Genomic DNA, 20,516 nt, shown 5'->3' on the forward strand with positions numbered 1-20,516 from the left:
GTGGACAGTAGGCTTGCGACAATGCAGACCTACGGACAAATGGAGCGATGGTGAGAGACTAGGAGGGACGGCTACGGTTTCGAAAATTGTTTACCATATTTGGTGCAATTAAATTTTCGTTTATGTTTCTACCTTTAAATCGAAAATGCGTGGTAACACTGTTTTGTGCAAACAATTTTCGCCGTTCAGCCAATAAGCGTGTTCATCGGACACCCGCAGAATATGACAGGCGTTTGGGCGCGGTCAATGTGAGGCATTCGAGTTCACACCACCGCGTGTTCCTCGAACACTTGCAGCCAAGTTGCTTGATGTGGCAATATCATACCGTGTTGTTTGAAAAATTGTAAATTACTTAAATTGCTCGCCACTAGCTTCGAACGTAAGATTCCGTCAAGTGTCCGATGCAGGCTCGCTCCTATGTTCTCTGCACTCACTCGCTCCGTTTGTCCCACAGAAATCCGACCCACCGACCGAAGACGAAAAGAAACAGCCCACGCCACCTCCCGACCAATGGGCGGAAATACTCGGCATCCCCGGTGAGGATGACTCCAAATCTGACCCGTCCTCCAAGTCATACAAAGCTTCGGAGAACAGTGAAACCTCCTCCGACAACGTCTCGCCGAAAGTGCTCAGGTCCTCGAAAAAGACTCCGGACACCCAACAAAAGTCCCCCACGAAAATACTTTCGCCCCCGAAAAAGAGACGACCGGACTTGAAGTCGCCGGAACCGGAGAAGGGGAAGAAGAAAGAGAAGACTGATAAGAGGAAACGGAAGTCGGAGAAAGAATAGTGTTTGCTCAATGTGTTCAAACGCTCGTTGGAGAAGCGCTGACGCGATGGACGTTTCAACTCACGAACGCAAAAGTGCGAATGAGTGAAGTGATTTTATATTGTGAAATTTCTCTTTGCCAAGTTGTGTGAAGGTTTTAAAAAGAATTGTCTCTATATATATATATATAACTCTGCATGCCATTGAAATGCCTGGTTTGTGAAAATTGGCAATAAAACGTTTCCGTACGGGAACATAATTCTTTTGGTCCTTCGGATTCTGTCCCCATAAAACTTGAATAATTTTATCTGAAATGTTATGTTTGCCTGGTGCTTACAGTTATTTACCCTTATGTTGTATGCTTTTTATTTACGATATGGTCGCAATATTATTTAAAAAGATCGCATTGAAATACTTGATTCGTAGAACACTTGGAAAATACTGTACTTGGCCTAAAGTCGCAATAATAATGATAGTTTTCAAGGATCAAAATCCTTTGATCACTTTGATTGACAGTTTAAAGGAATGACAGTTTACAGTGACAGTGACAGTTAATTGGACAATACATGTGTACAATTGTAAATATAACATATTAGCGTTCGACCAAAATGTCTTTTTGTATATAAATATAGATTATAAGTACTCTTATGTAGAAGTTATATTAAGATCGGTAAATTTTTTGGCAGTGTTGCCATCGTCGTGGGAGAATTGTAATTAGTGTAGTTCAAATGAAATGTTAAATTCTGTCGTGGTAATTTTTATATACACGTTGAATTTAGGAATATAATTTCCTATCAAAAGCGTTTAATACGAATTTTGCGATGTTTTAATTATTAATTATTAAACGTGTTTTAATACAAAGACTATTTTTTACCTTAATATTTTAATAAATTGGTTATTTTAAATTATGATTTTAGTCGGAAATTATAATTTTTTGTGTCACAACTAAGCATCTACAGCGGACTTAAAAAAAACTTAATACACTGCGTAAACATATGAAAAAGTGATTCAGGTCCAATACTTTTTATCTACTAAAGAAATTCAGAAGCAGATGTGTTCTGTGTATTTAAGTAGAATTTCTACATATCGTCACTCTAGAATAAAAACTTCGTATGAAAAAAACATGTTTTTTTAATAATAGATACATAAGTCATTTAACTGGTGAACTAATGAAGTAAGGACTTTTAATAAACCTTTGCCACCCAAAACTATGGACTCGAATGAATTCGTTTCCTATGTTTGGTTCTTTGGACATATATACACATATATGGGTTATTCTACAGCGACGATAAGAATTTATTTATGTATTTTTATACTGAAAGGTTGACTACCAGTACAGTGGAATCTCTTCAACATCGTTAAGTCGGAAACATGAGTAAGTGGAAAAAGTTTCCAGCAAATATAATAATCCAAAATGAATGTTCTGTTTCGGGGTTTTTATTCTATTGTTTTTGTCTTGTACACATGCAATGAATTAATGTCGCAGTAAAGTAGTTAAATCAGAGAGTTAATTGAATCTCTAGTCAGTTAATTAAAGATCGTAAGTCTATCAAGTCGCTAGTATTTTTATTGAAATAAATCAGCGTCGAAAACGTTTAACTATCTGTCTGACCGAAAGCCAGCGTGTTGATTAAAATGTAAAACAAGATGGCGGGCACTACAACAGCTGATTTTGTGAAGTTGTAAACATGATGTCGACTCTGCCTTAATTATTTCGATGTGATTGTAAAGAACACATCACTCAGCTTGCAAATTCCGTGTTTGTTTTAATGTAAATGGTTGCGTTAGTCTTGTTGCTTAGGAACGATTAGCAACTCGTCAAACGTTTTGTTCAGTCACTTTTATGACGGAACTTTAGCGACTTGATTGAATATCTTCAATTAACTGTCTAGAGATTCAATTAACTCACTGATTTAACTACTGATTTAACTACTGCGACAAATACATTTATAAAACTTTCTAAGTAACACAGATTTTATTTTTGTAGTTTTAATGTGTAAAAACAATACTAAACTCAAGTTGAATTATTTTTTAAATTCGACTCTACAAATCGAAAAATACTTAGAAATCGCGCAGTTAAATAGAGATATGTACCCCGGGCGGTTTTGAAGTTGTTTGCATTTCCTTTGACATTCGTTATAGAGATAAATAATAATATTTATTTGCAAGAATATGATACAATAATGTTTTGGTGGTACAATCTTTTCGTAATATCGTTCGCATATTCTTCACTATACTCATAAATTTTCTATAGAAAACTTGTAACTTGGAAGGCTGAGAGAGAGAGCTGTTAAGTTAAAATAACTAAAGAAGAGGCCGTAATATTTACGAGTCCTTTTTATATCTATCAGATAATAGATAGCCTGACCCTAACCAACATAAACTTTAAATTAAAAAAACTACTTTTACATACATTTGTCGCGCTCCTAAACAAGACTGCTATGGTTACATTAATACAAACAACAGCGGTTTTCTAATGTAACATATTGTGATATACTATATTATTTTGTAAAATAAAGAGAAAAAAATATAGGCACGGATTCATAGATGAATGTCAGTTAAATAACAATACAAATTGTGTCTCAGTAAAAGACTCATGTATGTAGGAGAACGAATATATCATTTAAACGCTATCCACAGAATATGTCAACCTTTCAGACAATGTCAAAAATGTTGAAGCCACATTTTAGATGTTTATTCTAGAATATTAGGGGTTTTAATATTCAAACAGGACTCGATCCGAACCCATTCTCTCACCTGTCATCCTATTTGACAGATGAGAGAGTTGTATTGGACCAAGGTGATGTTCAGAAACAGCTGTCACTCCTAGACGATGTCAAATATTGGGTAATCTTTAAAAAAATTACTTAATTGTTTTATAATATTTCTGTTGAAATTTGACCATGCATGCTGTAAATAATTAAAATTGAAATGGTCTAAATTCAATATATTTTTGACCTTTAGGAGTGACAATTCGAATGAAGCCTCGTTTCTGGCCTTGCCCCAGTCTATTGTAACGGCGTTGAGTATGGACTGAAGATGTGACCATATTTTTAATGTTTTATTTTTTGTATTTATAATTTTGTAAGCACGTAAACTACATAACATATTTATACTACGACTAATATTTCGATTCCACATTTGACATATGTTAGTGTCATTTAGTAAAATAATGATACCACATAAATAGTGTAGCAACAACAAAAATTGATAAGCAATCGCGATTTATGCCTATTTAATATTGCTGTGCCAATTAAAGACTAAATTATTGATTTTTATTTAAATAAATACATAATTATTTAATTATTAGTAATCGCTGCATTATTTTATAAAAAGTTAATATTTTTGTTTTTTATTACTGAAAAAGTAATGAACTTAATAAAATTAATCGTCATAACTTAATTATTCGTTCAGAAATATTTAATTTCCTGATATACTTAGTTTCTATTAAAGTAGTAGTTGTTTAGATATACTACTATAAACCAGAGGAATCGATCCGGATATATTCCATTTTCCGTATCGAATAATTTCATAACGTCACTATTTAGTACTATTCATAACTTGTCAAATCTTGAATCGAATTAAAAGTTTTAGTATTGTCTACATTTAAAAAAAAGACGTACCAATCTTACATTTATTACAAATAATGTCCAATTGAATGACACAAAGCAAAATTCGAGAAATTTGTATTGAAAATTGAGCTGCGATCCGTGAAGACGATGTTGTGTTTCGAACGTCTGTGATTGGTCTAATTGGACATGACGTGATCGGTGGCCAATCACAGTCAAGCGAAACCCTTTGCAGTGTAAGATTGGTTATTTATTTTGTCAAGTCATACTTGAAAAATTTGCACAATTAAGTATTTTTATTATTTGGTAAACATATTTAAAATATGATTTATTATATATACTTTGCTTATTAAATATAAGTAAAAAAAATGGTTTTAATTTTTGTATTTTATTCCCTTAACCCAGAAGATGACAGACATGTTTTGTCGGTTTTATAAGGCACAAAATGCCATAAATTATAGTTTTGACATTGAATCAAGGCTTTGGGGTATGGGGTATGTTTTACATGTACATATATATCGATCAGTCGATGTCACTAAATAAATTCAAAGCCCTCATTAAAAGTAAATTATATTAATACAGCCTTTTATAAATTGATTTGCTCCAGTTCAAACAATTTGTATTAAAAACTTGGCGATCGAAAAGAGTGGCGGAAAGTTTCTTGCCAGTTCTTCTTACCCGCTCTACGCCCTTGACTTGAACTGGTTGTAAATGTGAATTAACAATTAATTTAATTTTTTTTTGACGTCCATAAGTGTACATGTTTACCTATATGAATAAAGATATTTTTGAGTTTCATGTAGAAAATCTGCATGTCAGGCACAGATGGCTGATCTATGAAACAGACGAGAATGTTCTGTACATGTATCTTTAACTTATGTGACCTATTTCCTGTATATATTGTCTTGTACTAAAAATGAGCTTATTTGGTTGTATTGAATAATGAAAAACTGCTGTGAATTCTGCCCATTAGCCAATAATTGTTGAACTAAATTTAAAACTTATTTATAGTTTTTTGATGTGAAACATCTATAGCCTGAATATTACTAATTCCATGTTGTCTTTACTTGTCTGTTTTTACGGTTTGTAATGAAGAGATGTTATTATCAATAACCGTAAAACCACTATTAATATGGAGCATCGCACTTAATAGCATTCTATTGATACATTCACTATCAAAGAAATTCCGACTCGTATTGAAATTGAAAAATGTGCCCGGTCAATATGGTTGAAATTTCTGACATGCCTGACAATGATAACTGTCAGAATTTTACGGAATTAAAAATCTGAGTATAGTAGTACTAAATAAAAGATTTTCACCTTTTAAATACAAACTACAGCGGTTTTCTTATGTAACATACTGTGTTTTGTTTTATATATTAAATTTATATCAAAAAATAAAAATAAAACAATTTATTTCTTTATAAAACCTTCCTTAGAGTTCATGAGATAAATACAATATTCGAATTGGGTTTTGAGTTAAGTAAAATTTTATGATATTTATTTATAAAGTCTAAATAATAATTCAGTACATAGTTTCCTCTATTACGATGTTTTCTTTCAACGTTTTACGTAGAAGTATTGTTTTGAACGTTCCGCTTACTCATTCCGAACGAACGAGTCGCTTCAGCCACTAAGTCAACACAAATGTATAATGTGGCGTTAATTTATTAATTCACAAAATATACATACATCCTATACATATATACATACATACATATATCCTACCAATAAGTAATAAATATTACTTATTGGTAGGATACCATAATGTCGAGAAAAAGAAAAGAAAAGAAAAATTATAATAATATTAAGGGTCTGTTTCACAATGTCCGGATAAGTTCCAAATAAGCTATTTATTACTTATTGGCAGGATAAACAGTATTTTTGCGTTTCACGACTGTCAGATAGCGCTATTCGTCATGAAACGCGAAGTATCTTATTCGGAACTTTTATCTTTCGAATAATTTATGTGTTGCATAGCTATTTGGTACTTTATCCATACATTGTGAAACAGGCCCTACATATATATAGTGCTCAATTTTGCTACTGTGACGTCACGTCTTTCTTAACAGGGCTCTGTGCAATAAACTGGTATAACAGATTCGGGGATTCAATTATTTAGGGCAACAGTCGTGTAAATAATTGACATGCAGTTTTTCAATGTTTTCTATATTATAAGTCTATTTGTACTTGGTAATAAATGGTAAGAATTTATTTGGTTTTATTATAGCTTTTATTAATTATTTGTAAATGTGTTACCATATTTGAAAGGCATAAATAAATGCGGGAAACATTTTTTTAGTTTTAAAAAAGACTTTTTATTTCTATCACACAAATATACAATATTCTTAACATACATAGTAACTAGCTGCCCCCGCGATCTTTGTTTCTCCTTCGTTTCACAAAATAAATGTAATTTATACTTCAGCTACAATAACACGTGGTAATGATGATATTGAATTGTAGCTTATAATATGACACGTTTGTCGGTTTACCATGGCAGTGCCATCTATTGATTGCTTACTCTATCCAGTCGAAAAGTATCAACGTCTGTTATCTTTTGGAATTATAGACAAAACTACTCTCGGTGTGCCAATTTAATTTAAAATCGGTTAAGTAGTTTAGGAGTTCATCGCGGACAAACATCGTGACAGGAGATTTATATATATTAAGATATAATAGTAATCAATAATTAAACATATAAAACCAAATTTTGCCTGTATATTTGAACCCAAGAGTGAACAAATCGTAGGAGGAAAAACTCTTACATCACTCTAGTTACTCTTTTGTGCTTGTCCGGGAGGAGAGATGGAGCTAAAGTGTCCACACAAGTAGAAGTAATACATTCAAGTTGAATATATACTAGAAAACATTTACATCACTGATAAATGTATTTTCTTTGTATCAAGGAGGCTGTGAAAATGATTTACATTATACACATTTTAAATGCCTTTCCCACTTAACAGCCAGATTCCAGTCTAGAAGAACCAAAGCAGGAGAGTGAGCCCGTAGAAGAGGAGAAGAAAGAGGACGACGAGGCCAAGGAGAGGGAGAGAGAGGCGAGAGCGCAGGCGTCCATCAAGGAAAGGGAGAAGCAGGTGCAGAAGGCGCTTGCCACCAGTCTTCGCGATCGGGACAAGGAAAGAGAGTACCACAAGAGAGACGAAGCTATGCAGGTATGTCACATGTAACAGGAATTTCTATACAGGGTGGTACAATTTGTGACGTCAGTAAATGCTTTGGTGTGTACGAAAATACCCAATGTATGTTCCGTGATTTTTTGTAGATTTCGAGTTATATTTTATTTTGTGTTTTTTGAATGTTTTCTGCAAGCGGGGTTTCAAAAATTCTTGTCTTTTTTTGTTGTAGGTATTTTGTAGGATTTTTCCCGTCAAATGATTGTCTTAAATGTTGTACAAATAAAAAAATCTCAGATTCCAAAAATTCGTTAAAGCTACTCAAAAAAGGTTTTAAAGTCAGAAGTTTAGTTTTTAGCTGGATTTGCCCAAACAAAAAGAAGTTTCTATAGCTTCTGGCTATATTAAAAAACTCCGCAGGGTTCTAAGCTACTAAAATCTTAGAACAAAAATGGATAGGCATAATGTGCGCCTGCGCATAACAATGTTAACGTTTTTGTGGTTAATTTTAGCATTTCAACGCCCTGTTAGCGGATTTGGTAAGAAACGCCGACTTGACGTGGCGGGAAGCGAAGAAACAGTTGAAGAAAGACCACAGATATAGTTTAGCTGACGATCTCTCCAAGGAGGATAAGGTAAAATATATTTTTACATATCTCTATATATATATACTAGCGACCCGCCCCGGCTTCGCACGGGTGCAATGCTGATATTAAATACATTACAGAAAATCTGTGAACGTTGTATATAAAAATGTGGGTTATCCATAAGAGATAGACATATACCATCAGGGACTTTTCTGTAGACCTTTTCAATGTGTACAATACTTAGTACATTATTTTGATAAAACTCGTAGGGTTCAGCCTGCGTTTGCAATGTAAGCGGAAAGAATGTAATTATTTACGACTTCACATTAGAAACCTCAAAAATAACAGTACTTATCCACTATTTAATGGATGTTATACATATAAACCTTCCTCTTGAATCACTCTATCTATCAAAAAAAACCGCATGAAAATCCGTTGCGTAGTTTCAAAGATTTAAGCATACAAAGGGACATAGGGACAGAGAAAGCGACTTTGTTTTATACTATGTAGTGATATATATATATATAATTCTCGTGTCACAATGTTCGTTCCCATACTCCTCCGAAACGGCTCGAACAATTCTTATGAAAGTTTTTTGCATATTCAGTAAGTCTGAGAGTCTATATAACTTTCAAACCCCTAACTGATAAGGGGTGATAATACAAACCCTTCTTTTTCGTCTACCCACTAAAATCTACCCCTTATTTTTTATTTGTTGGTTAAGAACTCAATTAAACTCTGAGGTTTATATAGAGAAAAATCACTGAAAACCCTTTGGGGTAGCATAGCAAAATGTGCCATGTTGGTATTTACTAAAAATCTAGTTCTATATAAAATTGAATTTTTGTATATTTTACATTGTCTATCCTTCTTAATGTACCTTTACATTAACGGTTTAGAACTGAACTTTGACTTTGACGTATTCGATTCATAAATGACAGTGGCAGCTGACAGTTACGCCATTGCTCTGACATCTTGAAACTCTATGATATTTTTGTTTTGTATTCATTATATATCGATTAATTAATTTGTCATTTTTATGTAAAATTTTCTTGATAACCCTACATTGCAGTCTAAACTCAGCGCTAAGTATGACTTCGATATGTAATCCCATACATTTTTGACATTCAGGAGTCGTACTAAGCCATTAATTACCACTGTGTTATAATTATGTATATCTGTTTCAGGAACGTCTATTCAATCAGCACACGACGGCCGTGTCTCTGAAACGGCGCGACAAATTGCGATCGCTTTTGGAGGAGTTGGGCGTGGGTTGCACCGCCCACTGGAGGGATGTACGGAAACTCATAGGCCAGCAAACGGCCGCTCCCACTTATAGGAATGCTGCACAGGTATTAGATGTTCTCTAGTGTGGATTATCTAACTTCTAGTCGTAAGGGTTACTAGGTCGATCAGAATATTTACTATAGTACGGACGCGGAGCACGAAGAATTTCGTATAATGACCCCTCATCTTATGTGTTTGTCGCTCGCGCATAATAAACATATTGCCGTTGCGCTCACACAGATGCAGTGACCGCCGTATTCAGAGATTGTCAACCTTTTAGTCATAACCATAAAGACATGCGGTGGTGCACATGTACTTTGGTTTGTTTTGAAACCTCGCTGGCAGAAAATATTAAAAAAACCCGAAAATTACAAAAAATCGCCTAACATACATAGGGTATTTTCGTACAGGGTGTGAGGTATCTAAAAACAAATTATTGACGCCACTAGTTTTACCACCCTGTATATATTTTAAATAGTACGCAGGAATTTTTGTAATCCTTCGAAGCGTTTAGCAGTTATGAAATGTTTTAAATTTTCCAAATGTTTTTTTTTTTAAAGATGGAGCGCGAATTCCGCGATTTCCAACGCGACAAGCAGATCGCGGCCAAAACTGCCCTCCGCCAGTTGCTCCAAGAGACCAGATCGATAACGCACCGCAGTCTGGCCGCGACCAAGGAGAGCCAGGCTGCCATGACCCAGATTCACGACTCGCTTAAAATTGATGCCAGGTAATTATTCAAGTGGAACTCCTTTGAGGGTAAAATTTTGTATGGAGCGTCACGAACATGTGCAGCGTTTTTCGAAGAAAAGGGAGAGAGCGATTGAGAGAGAGAGTGAGAAAGGGGCCGTTCATAAAATACGTCACACTGAAATCAGCTTTTTTTGACCCCCTCCCACCCCATTGTCACGCTGTGTCACACTTTTTGTGACCCCCCCTAGAAATATTTCGTCACAAAAACTAAGACCCCCCCCCCCCCCCCACTGAGTATGATAAATTCTAGAGAAATAGTATTTTCATTTGTTACTGAATCGAGAGCGCAGGGTACGTGGAAACGTTACTCTCTCAAGTATTGGAAAAACAAAGAAACCCGTTGTGAGCGCTCATGTCATGTAATAAACGGCGAACGTCACGCTGCCCTATAACCCCCCCTCCTCCCTTGTCACATCTTGTCACACTCGGCCAGACCCCTCCCCCCCCCCCCTTGTATGCGAACGTAGTTTATGAACGGCCCCAAAGGGGGATTAAGAAAAAATACACGCTAATGCTTGATACATTCGTTTAGTAGTTACATTGTATTAGAACTTAAGATGACAATGCAGTCGCATAACGTCGTATGCAGTAAACGCAGATTTTTTATTTATTTATATTACCATTGGCACGTATACAGTATATATATAGATATACAAATACATACAGTGATTGTTTACTGGTTCAGTGCTTTAAACTATGATGCCGAGAATGGACCCACAAACCATCGGTAAGTCAGTTTTCACGGATGAAACGTCACGAAGATGTGCAGCGTTTTTGGAGGGAGAGGGCGATTGAGACCGATTGAGAGAGAGAGTGAGAAAGGGAGATCGAGAAAAATACATTAAATTGATGTATTCGTTTAGTAGTTACATTAATATGTAAAATAAGTTTTTATTTATTTTTATTATCATTAGCACATATACAATGTGAATATAGATATACAAATACAAGGAGTGATCATATACTGGTACATGATCTTCTATTACGGCTTTTACCTTAGTAATAATTAATTCACAAAGAAGTTTACGCACATATACCAGATACCAGAAAATATATTTTTATGGATCTAGATTTAGATTTAGGGCTGCCAGAACCAGACCTAACAACTTTATTTACAGGTACTCGGCATTAGAGCACATACCCGATGAAAGGGACCAAATTATTATGAGTTATTTAGAAGAACTCGACAAGAAGGGTCCGCCGCCGCCACCCACAGCCACTGAGCCTACGCGGAGAGCAAAGCCCTGACCTGGTAAATTCTATTTTCTTATTAAAACCTTTGAAAAAATCTACCGAGATTCGAACCTAGTATTTTTATTTTTAAAGTGAAACTTTTATTACATCGTCTGAAACTTTTTGGTCTGTGTGGCGCATGTCGCGTGACGGTCGGCCGCGGAGTGGGGATAAAGTCAAAGGCCAATATGGCGGCGCACATAGTTCGCAGCAGCTGACCTTGTAGTGTATTATTATTATTCATTTGTGCCAGTGCTCCACGCTATTTTAATGTGTGTATATAATCTAAATAATTGTTAAGTATTATGTATGTCATACTCTCTAAGAAACAGAATTCAATAAAAATATTAGTTGGAGACTTGGTCTACTTTTATTAGTCCCATTATCAATCCAATTTTCCAAGTATAAAATTAAGATTGATAAAGCGATTTTATACCCTTAATGGAATACTATTCCAAAAATTTAGTTAAATGTCTATAATGTTAAAAAAGTTTCACTTTTACCATGGTTTCATAAAACTACACAATCTTTTTTTATTTTATTTTTTCTTTTGCCTGGAAGAGATCCCTTGTTAGCGATAAAACTGCCCGTCGCATCCATGTTATATATTTTTATTTTAATGTAAATAATGAAAAGCTAAAAATTTGACCGAGTTTTATTAATTGAATATTTTTTATTTCAGCGCCATCTCGCGGCGGTGAATAGTTGCTGTGAATAGATGTCGCTAGTGAATGTAATGACTGTATTGAATAAATGAAATTTTGTGGTTTTATTTGTTGTTTTTTTATTACGTATTCCTTACAAGAATCAAATTAAATAAAAAGGCTATCTAATGGTAAATGAATTATCAATCAGTTAGGGTCAGTATACAACTTCAAAAAGTTGACCTCTTATGTAACTTTAGCTGGATAGTAAACATTGATGGTGCTAGGAAACTTAGAGGTCTTCAGAAGACGTCAAATATTGTTTATTTGAATATGTTAATGTTATTTAAAAAATAATACACTAATCTCCTAAGTAAGAAACGATATTCAAAATCTTGTCAACGTAAAAATACTTTACTATATTGGCATTTATAAATTCGTCCCGTCTAGATCTTCTACAATTTAGAATTTATTCTCTCAATTTCAAGGGATGATTAATGGATGACCGATTCTCAGACACAAAATTTCACGAAAATCGGTCGAGCCATTTCTGAGGAGTCATTATTTTTCTTTATACAAATATAAACACAGTATGTTACATTAGAACCTCTGTGGTTTGTATTAATGTAACCATAGCAGTCTTCTATAGGAGTGCGAATGCATATAAAAATAGTTTTTTTTAATTTAGTTTATGTTGGTTAGTGTTAGGCTATCTATTATCTGATAGGGTAGACTATTTATTAATGCGTTGTTTGCTCTCGATGTACAAAGCCTTCACAAAACTATAACATATATATATTATATACGGTTTTGTGAAATATATATTATAATATAGTACATGGATGACCGAGCCTTGCCGAGCAATTTATAAAAAAATATATCGAGTATTTTTTTTCTTTTATAAATTGTGTTTTTTGGAAATTATATTTAAGTACGAATTACATAAAAATGAAATATGAATAATATTTTTCGATCTTACCGACAGAATAATAAAAATATAAAACACGAATAAAATGACATTTCCTAGAAATGATTCCTAGCTAGATCGATTTATCGCCCCCAAAACACCCTGTATAATAAAATTCATGAAAATGTTGGAGCCGATTCCGAGATTCTAATTATATATATAGTAGCGACCCGCCTCGGCTTCGCACGGGTGCAATGCTGATACTTAATACACTAGAGAAAATCTGTGAAAGTTGTATATAAAAATGTGGGTTATCCATAGGAGATAGACATATACCATCACGGACTTTTCTGTAGACCTTTTCAATGTGTACAATACTTAGTACATTATTTTGATAAAACTCGTAGGGTTCAGCCTGCGTTTGCAATGTAAGCGGAAAAAATGTAATTATTTACGACATTACATTAGAAACCTCAAAAATAACAGTACTTCTCCACTATTTTATGGATGTTATTATACATATAAACCTTCCTCTTGAATCACTCTATCTATTAAAAAAAACCGCATCAAAATCCGTTGCGTAGTTTCAAAGATTTAAGCATACAAAGGGACATAGGGACAGAGAAAGCGACTTTGTTTTATAATATGTAGTGATATATATAAGAATTGCTCGTTTAAAGGTATTTATTAAGATTCATAAGGCTGGCTAAAATCCCTATCACCTGACGCGTTTGACTAGACAAATAGAACAAACGCAGGCTGCAATTTCCCCGTACTAGACTATCTAAAGTTATTCTTTTTTGGGAAAAGAGATAGTCTTCTTTAATAAAATCCCAGAGGCTCTTATCTCTGCCTATAAATGCATTAAAGAAAAGCTGTGTAAAAAGGCTTACTATAAAGTTAGCGATTATCTAGTTGATAAAAGGGCCTGGGTCTAGTGCTGGGCAGGCTACTTCTAACTAATTTGCTATATTTATTTTAAATATTGTAGTATAGTTTGATGATTTGCTTTTTTTTAAAAGAGTACCGAGAGTTTTTTACGCCGGCTTTTTCTCTCGGCCTACACCCTCTGTCTTCTTTGCTGATGAGTAGGGAAGCCCACAGGTTCGAATTTAATGACGTGGAATAATTGATACCTTGATGATCTTATGTACCAAAATAAAATAAATAATAAATATTTCATTTAAATATCAATTTCACACGCCCGTCTCTCATTAGTGGATGGTTTAATGGTCCCTGTTAAGAGACTGTATGAGAATCTATGATAATACTCGGTGTCTTTTTATATTCCTACATAATTGACAATTAAGTCTTGTTTCATACAAAGAGGCTTTTGGAATTGTGTGTAAAAACAAATTAGTAAGTTTCGCTTTAAAACTAATGGCCTTATTAATACATATCGTCTATGCAACAAGAGTTAGAGTATGTCTTGTACCAGTATTTAGAACTGCATAACAACAATCATGCTGGGTTAATTCATTAAAAGTAATCAATGTTGAATGTTTTATTTTAATCTTAATATAGTTAATTTAACAACTAAATTTGTGTACATTTTTTAGTCTTTCACCAAAGTCAATATTTACGTTACTCGGATTTTAAATGTTTTATCCGAAAAACTATTTTTACATATCGACTTATGGTCTGGGTTTTTCAAATCTAGTTTTATACGGTGTTGGGATTTGAAACTTGGGCGATTTTGGCAACGGATTAGGTCTATAAGGGTAGGCTGCTGATGTAAGACATTCCGCTGAGGACGAGATTCCTTTGGAGTCCTTACTCTCCTCTTGCTTTCGGTGTAATGGAAAGGCATTGCATTTCGTTTTTGGCTTTATTTCTGGTGCTGGTTGCGGTTGCATGTAAAATCCAGGTTGTGGTTGGTTTTCGGGCATCATGAACGGTTCCACTTCAACAGGTTGGATTGGAACATTGAAACACGGCCCACATCCTTGGTTATAAGTATTATCTTGCGAAGGATTAAACGGCATGTTAGGATCAAATGTTTGTTGCGGATACGACGCCTGGTACGGAGTGTAAGGGTAAGTATATTGTCCTGAAAAATCCATGGGCGCGTTGTGGAAGCCACCAGGTACTCCGTGTGACGCAAATACATTCATTGGATCATGGAAACCATTTGCATTGTAACCTAACGATCCACTGCTTAAGCCTGACCCAAACTGTCCATACATGTCTACTGTTCCCTGAAATGGTCCAGGAACGCCTGAGACAAAAGGTACGCAGTGCGGATGCGACATCATGTAGTTGTTTGTGTTACCATTTTCCAAGATGCACCCACAGCACGGCAGACAGGGGCCGCATTTACACGGACCAATGCCGGGAAGGCCGCATGGAGTTCCAGGACAGGGACCACCCGGTCCACACGGCCCTCCAGCTGTCACGGGGCCGCCACATGGAGTGCAGGTCCCAGACACATGGTAAGGTCCGCAAAACCAAGTGCCGTACGGATAGTAGTAATAACCAGTCATGTATTGGATGCATTTGGGTGGGCAATCGCAAGGTGGAGGGAGGCAGCTGCAAGTTCCAGCAGCGCTTAGGGCCTGCGCAGCGCAGACCCGAGAGTAACATCGGTATTGTAACAGAGGCCTGGTCTGCATCGTCGTGGATCGTGAATTTCTTAGACAGGTCGAAAAGCGTTCCGGAATTCTAGTTGATATACAAGGTGATGACATACATCTGCGTGGTAGAATGAACTGCCTTGTAGTATTCGGTTTTATCTGCATCTTCTTTACTCTTGGCTCAGGGTGTACAAATTGTTTCCGCGAGTATCCTCGGATGACTTTCTTCCAAGCGTTGTTAGCTGAAAGGATGATTTTAATTGTAGTGTTGTTACGCCTACAGGACTTTTCACATTCAGAAATAAAACGAAGAATTGTTTAAAATTATTTATTAAACATTTGGCATAAACAGATTACAACGTTGGCCTAAAGGGGTTGGAATATTCCAAAAAAACGGGAAGAATTTGGTGTTTACATGTAAATTATTTTTTCTTATGAGTAAATCTTAGTTAAGTATTGCTTTCTTGTTAGACAATATCTTCGTATGGGCGAGGGAAAGGGTTTTTATATTGAGGCACTGACGAATAATTAAACGCGTGAGGTCCTATGTTAGGCCTGTCCCTATTCTCTTTACTAGAAATAAAACGTGGTCTATCCAGCTGAGGGCTTGGCTGTTTCTGCCGAAATCTTCTATGAAAAATGGGACTCCTTACTGATCGCTTAGTACCGAACGATGTTATTTTCCATTGTGAGGTTTCAGGTGGATCATATATCTCGGGGATACAAATGTCTTCCTGTGGGATGGGGCTTATTTTCATACTCGTCTCTGGCGACGTATAGGGATTATAAACTATCGAAGACACGATAGGTGGAATTGGATTTCTAGGATTGAAGCCTGAAGGTTTTTGGATGGTGGGGAATAATCTTGATACACCCCCTCGTTTTGGTGCTTCTTTGAGCTGGCCTGGGTTTTGGTTGGTCTGCTGGCCCATTCCAGAAGGGTTGAAGACGGTCCCTGCAGGGCAAATGCATGGACAAGGGCAGCATTTACCGCAAGGGACACAGCCAGGCTTTGGAACTGGTACACAAGTTCCACTGACATGGTAAGGTCCGCAGAACCAAGTACCATATGGATAGTAGTAGTATCCTGTCATGTACTGGATGCAACGTGGAGGGGTGTTGCAAGGTGGAGGAAGACAACTGCAGCCACCTTTACAGCCACAAGGTCCACAAGGAAACGGGCATGGGCAGCCAGCATTGCATGTATACGATCGAAGCGACGCATAACTCCCGTTTATTTGTTGACGGCACACAGGTAAAGTATTTAGAGGACTATTGAGTCTAAGGGAACTTATATGCGAGGTACTAAAACCCCTAACGGGAACGAATATTTTGTTGGGGCAAAACGCAAGAGTAGGGCTGGATATGCTATGTCGAATAGTTCTCGTCTTCCTACTAGCGGCGATGCTCTGCAGAGAAGAAAACCTGCTATACCTCTTCAGCTTCGCTTGACCCATGGCATAGGACTTGTGGCGTAATCTTCTTGGCAACTTTAGTGCTGCGGCTGTAACGTATTTTATCTTGTACCTATTGGCTTAACGCGGAAAATGAATCTCTTAAATATAATCAAATACTATGATAATGAAATTACAAAGAAAACAAAGCACTATTAAATAAAGAATTTAATAAGCGTAACAAAAATATACATAGATGTAATTAAATATTAATAATGATCAGTTCACTTTGATAGAAGTTGGCATTCTTGGTATTTTTTTGTCATCTTTGCCTTGGCCCTGTGGCGTTTGACTGGGAGTGACCGGCTGTACTGGTGGTGTCGAAGCTGCGACAGCTATGGCTTGAGACCCACACATGGGGCACACTCCACCTTCACATTTCTTTACTGGGCAAGGCTTTGGACATGGGCAGGGGCAGCAGGGTCCGCAGGGCCCACAAGGACCGCAGGGTCCGCAAGGCCCACAAGGCCCACAAGGTCCGCAGGGTCCACAAGGTCCTGGGCAGCGACATGGTCCACATGGTCCACAAGGTCCACACGGCCCGCACGGCCCGCACGGCCCACATGGCCCACACGGCCCACACGGCCCGCACGGTCCACAAGGACAAGGGCAGCGACAGGGCCCGCAGGGTCCACACGGTCCACAAGGCCCACACGGTCCACAGGGACCACACGGTCCGCAGGGTCCACACGGTCCGCATGGACAAGGGCAGCCACAAGCTGGTGCATCTTTATCCTTCTTATCGCTGAAGTATCGTATGGATATCTGATCGCCATTACATAGCCACAACCTCGCATCACACGCCCGGTTTATTTTGACGCCGCGAGCCGCCACTGAAAAGACATCCAGAATATAATACTCATCGACTACTACCGCTGGTGATCAGTGCTATTCGAAGAACAAACGGCTTCAGTCGAGTATTATAGCCTGGAAGTCTTTAGGCAGTGGCCACCGTTCTCCGAAATAACACGAAACTCACCAGCGGCAACTACCAAAAACGCGCCCCAGAAAAAATGAAAAACGTTTTCACTGAATTGTCAAAACTGACAGCACAAATATTCTAGCAAATACCAGTCTACTCGAAATTAAAATAAAGCTGCGATATTACATCAATTTAAGAGCAAATCTAACATATATAATTGAAATGATGCTTTCAAATTCCTTTATGCTAAATTAATGATTTAATAACATCAATTCATTAAATGCAATGAATGAATGAACTATAAACGTAGTTATATTTTACTTACATAGAACAGCTGGGTTTTTCCTGAAGCTGGAAGAGGCGATGGGCCGCCCCTTCATACATTTCAATAAAGAAATGTTTTTGGGTAAAACTGATTTTCTTAGCATTAACGCCATTTTTTCCGGTTATTTACGTATGTAATTAATTACTTGAGAATTTAGAAAATATTGCTATTGTAGTACTTGAAGATTTAGGCCATGGTAAAGGGACAAGCTTGCCGTGTAGGAACCGGAGCAGTTGTGAGAAAATGGAATTCTATTTTTTTTCGTATTCTTCTTTTTGATTTTCTTTTTCGAATATTCGATTTGGCCTCTTGCAAGGAGGTTTCTTCGGTGGCCGTATTTAAGCATGGTGTACATAGTTAAGGTTCTAGTTATATTATTGTCTCTGCCTTTTTATAAATACATAAAATAATTGTTACATTTAGAATAAATTGATTGATTGATATTTAAAAATTAATTAGATTTTTACAAGTGTTACGTTTAAAGATATCTACATATTTTTCTTCTTATTTTACAGAAATCAAATAATTATAAAATATCATAAAACTTATTATATACATCTACCTAATAGCAAATGTTTTTAGTCTTTACAGCTAGCCTAAGAGCCCAAGACGTCCATATCTTCGTTAATTTATAAGAGCTGAAAATATTTTTTTTTTATATTTTATAACAATAAGATTTTTTTATACTTTATATAACATGGCCATGTAAGTTATAAAATTACGTTTTTAATTAAACTCGTAGTCGACTAAGCATTCGCTCGAACCTACTGCGGACTATTTGTCTGGTAAAAACTATTAAATCTATCCGTCTAGGTAACATTTTTTATAACGTCCCTTTAATAATTGAATTTAGTAAATGTTTATAATAGTTTAACGGTGTCTGGCAGGGTGTAGCAACTATCATAAGTGTCTGGCAGTGGCTGACGAGATTTCTAAACTTATCCCCAATAAAATACATAAAAAATGGTAAAAAAAAACACAACCTCTGCTGATGGGCTTCTATTTATCGAATAGTTTGCAGTGTTTACTGCGTCTGCCTACAAATTTTCAGGGAATTACATTTGGCTTTATCCATCAGCGACCGATTATTTCTTTCACCAATGCCATTTTACTGTGGGGTATAAGCTGCAAATAGTCTTCGGCTTATACCATTATCTATAAGGAATTTGGCTTTAGACCTGTATTCTCTTCCATTATCAGATTATGTATTATATTTTCTAATATTCAATTAAACACAATGTTTTCAAGTATTATTTACGTATTAATTAATTGCTTGTCAACCCCATTAAGATACATAGAAAAAGTTTGCAGGCTCTTGTTCTAAACAGCTTGCCTCATAAAATACGGGAAGGAAAAAAAAGAAAAAACTTAAAAACGCGTCATAAAAAAGTGTCATAGTAGCATTCTCTGTGTTATGGGCAGCCAGTTTCTTCTTTTTGACATGACAGTAATTTTTTCGTAGCATTTTGCACGATATGAATGAGAGAATGTTCTGAATCAGCATAGGACAGGTTCACAAGATATTTTTTGAATGTTATGTTTGTGTAATGTGAGTTTTGAAATGGTAGTGTTAGTTTTGTTTTTCAGGAAGTGGTTAAAGATGAGAGGGCCTCGGAAGGAAAAAATCGTTGGGCGTTTTTATGGTAGCTTATATGCAGGTTTGCGTTGTGTATGACGTGTGTTGTGTGTGTTTGTTTCTGAAAAAGTATTTCTGAAGAGTAGCGAAAGGATTCCTTAAGATATACTATCTATAAGTTTTATATAATATATAAGTTTTTTGGTAGATGGGACAACATACAACGTAGTATGGTGGCGTGATATATTTAACTTTTTATGTTTTTAATATTAAATTTCAGGTATCTTTTTAAGGATAATAAAATTCTTCACACTGTGTCACTTTCACCAGTATAATACTCGAAACAGAACTAATTTAAGCGTACGGCCAACCAGGCTCCAGAAGATAAACCACTCCTTATATGGCAATTGTATTCGTTTTTACAACCAACTCCCAAGCGAATTATCACATCAAAACTCTTGTTAAACGTATATTAATAAATAAAGCTTTAATTAAATTTGACGATTATTTAAATGATCCTAATCCTTGGGTTTTATTTGCCCCAGTCCAAACAATTTGACTCAAAACTTAGCGATAAAAAAAGTGACGGAGAGCTTATTGCCAGTTCTTCTTGCCCGCTCTACGCCATTTGCGAATTTGTAGATGTAAATTTAGAATCAATTTAACAATGTTGACGTTCATAAATGTACCTGGTTGCCTATAAGAATAAAGTTATTTTGAGTTTGAATCATCATCACCACTAGATAACAAGAGTAAAGTTTGAGGTCGGTCGTGTGGCTG

At 36.0% G+C, this 20,516-nt stretch overlaps 2 protein-coding genes across 6 annotated transcripts in view; one reads left to right on the forward strand and one right to left on the reverse strand.

The window, feature by feature from the left end:
- The window catches only part of LOC110996131 (transcription elongation regulator 1), a 30,142-nt gene extending 18,035 nt beyond the window's left edge, over positions 1–12,107 (forward strand). For 3 of the 4 annotated variants that reach the window (XM_022263668.2, XM_022263684.2, XM_022263676.2), the window contains exons 18-23: positions 7,305–7,514; positions 7,988–8,110; positions 9,250–9,414; positions 9,910–10,079; positions 11,221–11,354; positions 12,018–12,107. In XM_022263668.2, the coding sequence (XP_022119360.2) occupies positions 7,305–7,514; positions 7,988–8,110; positions 9,250–9,414; positions 9,910–10,079; positions 11,221–11,350 (798 nt within the window). In that variant the 3' untranslated portion in view covers positions 11,351–11,354; positions 12,018–12,107. Of the gene's footprint in view, positions 1–454; positions 1,445–7,304; positions 7,515–7,987; positions 8,111–9,249; positions 9,415–9,909; positions 10,080–11,220; positions 11,355–12,017 lie in introns of those variants that run through there. The other variant, XM_022263692.2, reaches the window with a different exon arrangement.
- A 2,268-nt stretch (positions 12,108–14,375) lies between these two features.
- Positions 14,376–18,392, reverse strand: LOC110996219. 2 transcript variants are annotated; one of them, XM_022263792.2, is made up of 2 exons: positions 18,161–18,392; positions 14,376–15,701 (listed from the first exon to the last, which is right to left on the reverse strand). In XM_022263792.2, the coding sequence occupies exons 1-2, from the start codon at positions 18,270–18,272 to the stop codon at positions 14,521–14,523; spliced, it is 1,293 nt and encodes a 430-aa protein (XP_022119484.2). In that variant the 5' UTR covers positions 18,273–18,392; the 3' UTR covers positions 14,376–14,520. The 2 variants fall into 2 exon arrangements, with proteins under 2 accessions (XP_022119484.2, XP_022119491.2); XM_022263799.2 differs by lacking the exon at positions 14,376–15,701 and adding an exon at positions 15,806–16,963.
- Between the last annotated feature and the right edge of the window lie 2,124 nt (positions 18,393–20,516).

This window comes from Pieris rapae, chromosome 24 (genome assembly GCF_905147795.1).
Source record: "Pieris rapae chromosome 24, ilPieRapa1.1, whole genome shotgun sequence".
Lineage (NCBI taxonomy): Eukaryota > Metazoa > Arthropoda > Insecta > Lepidoptera > Pieridae > Pieris > Pieris rapae.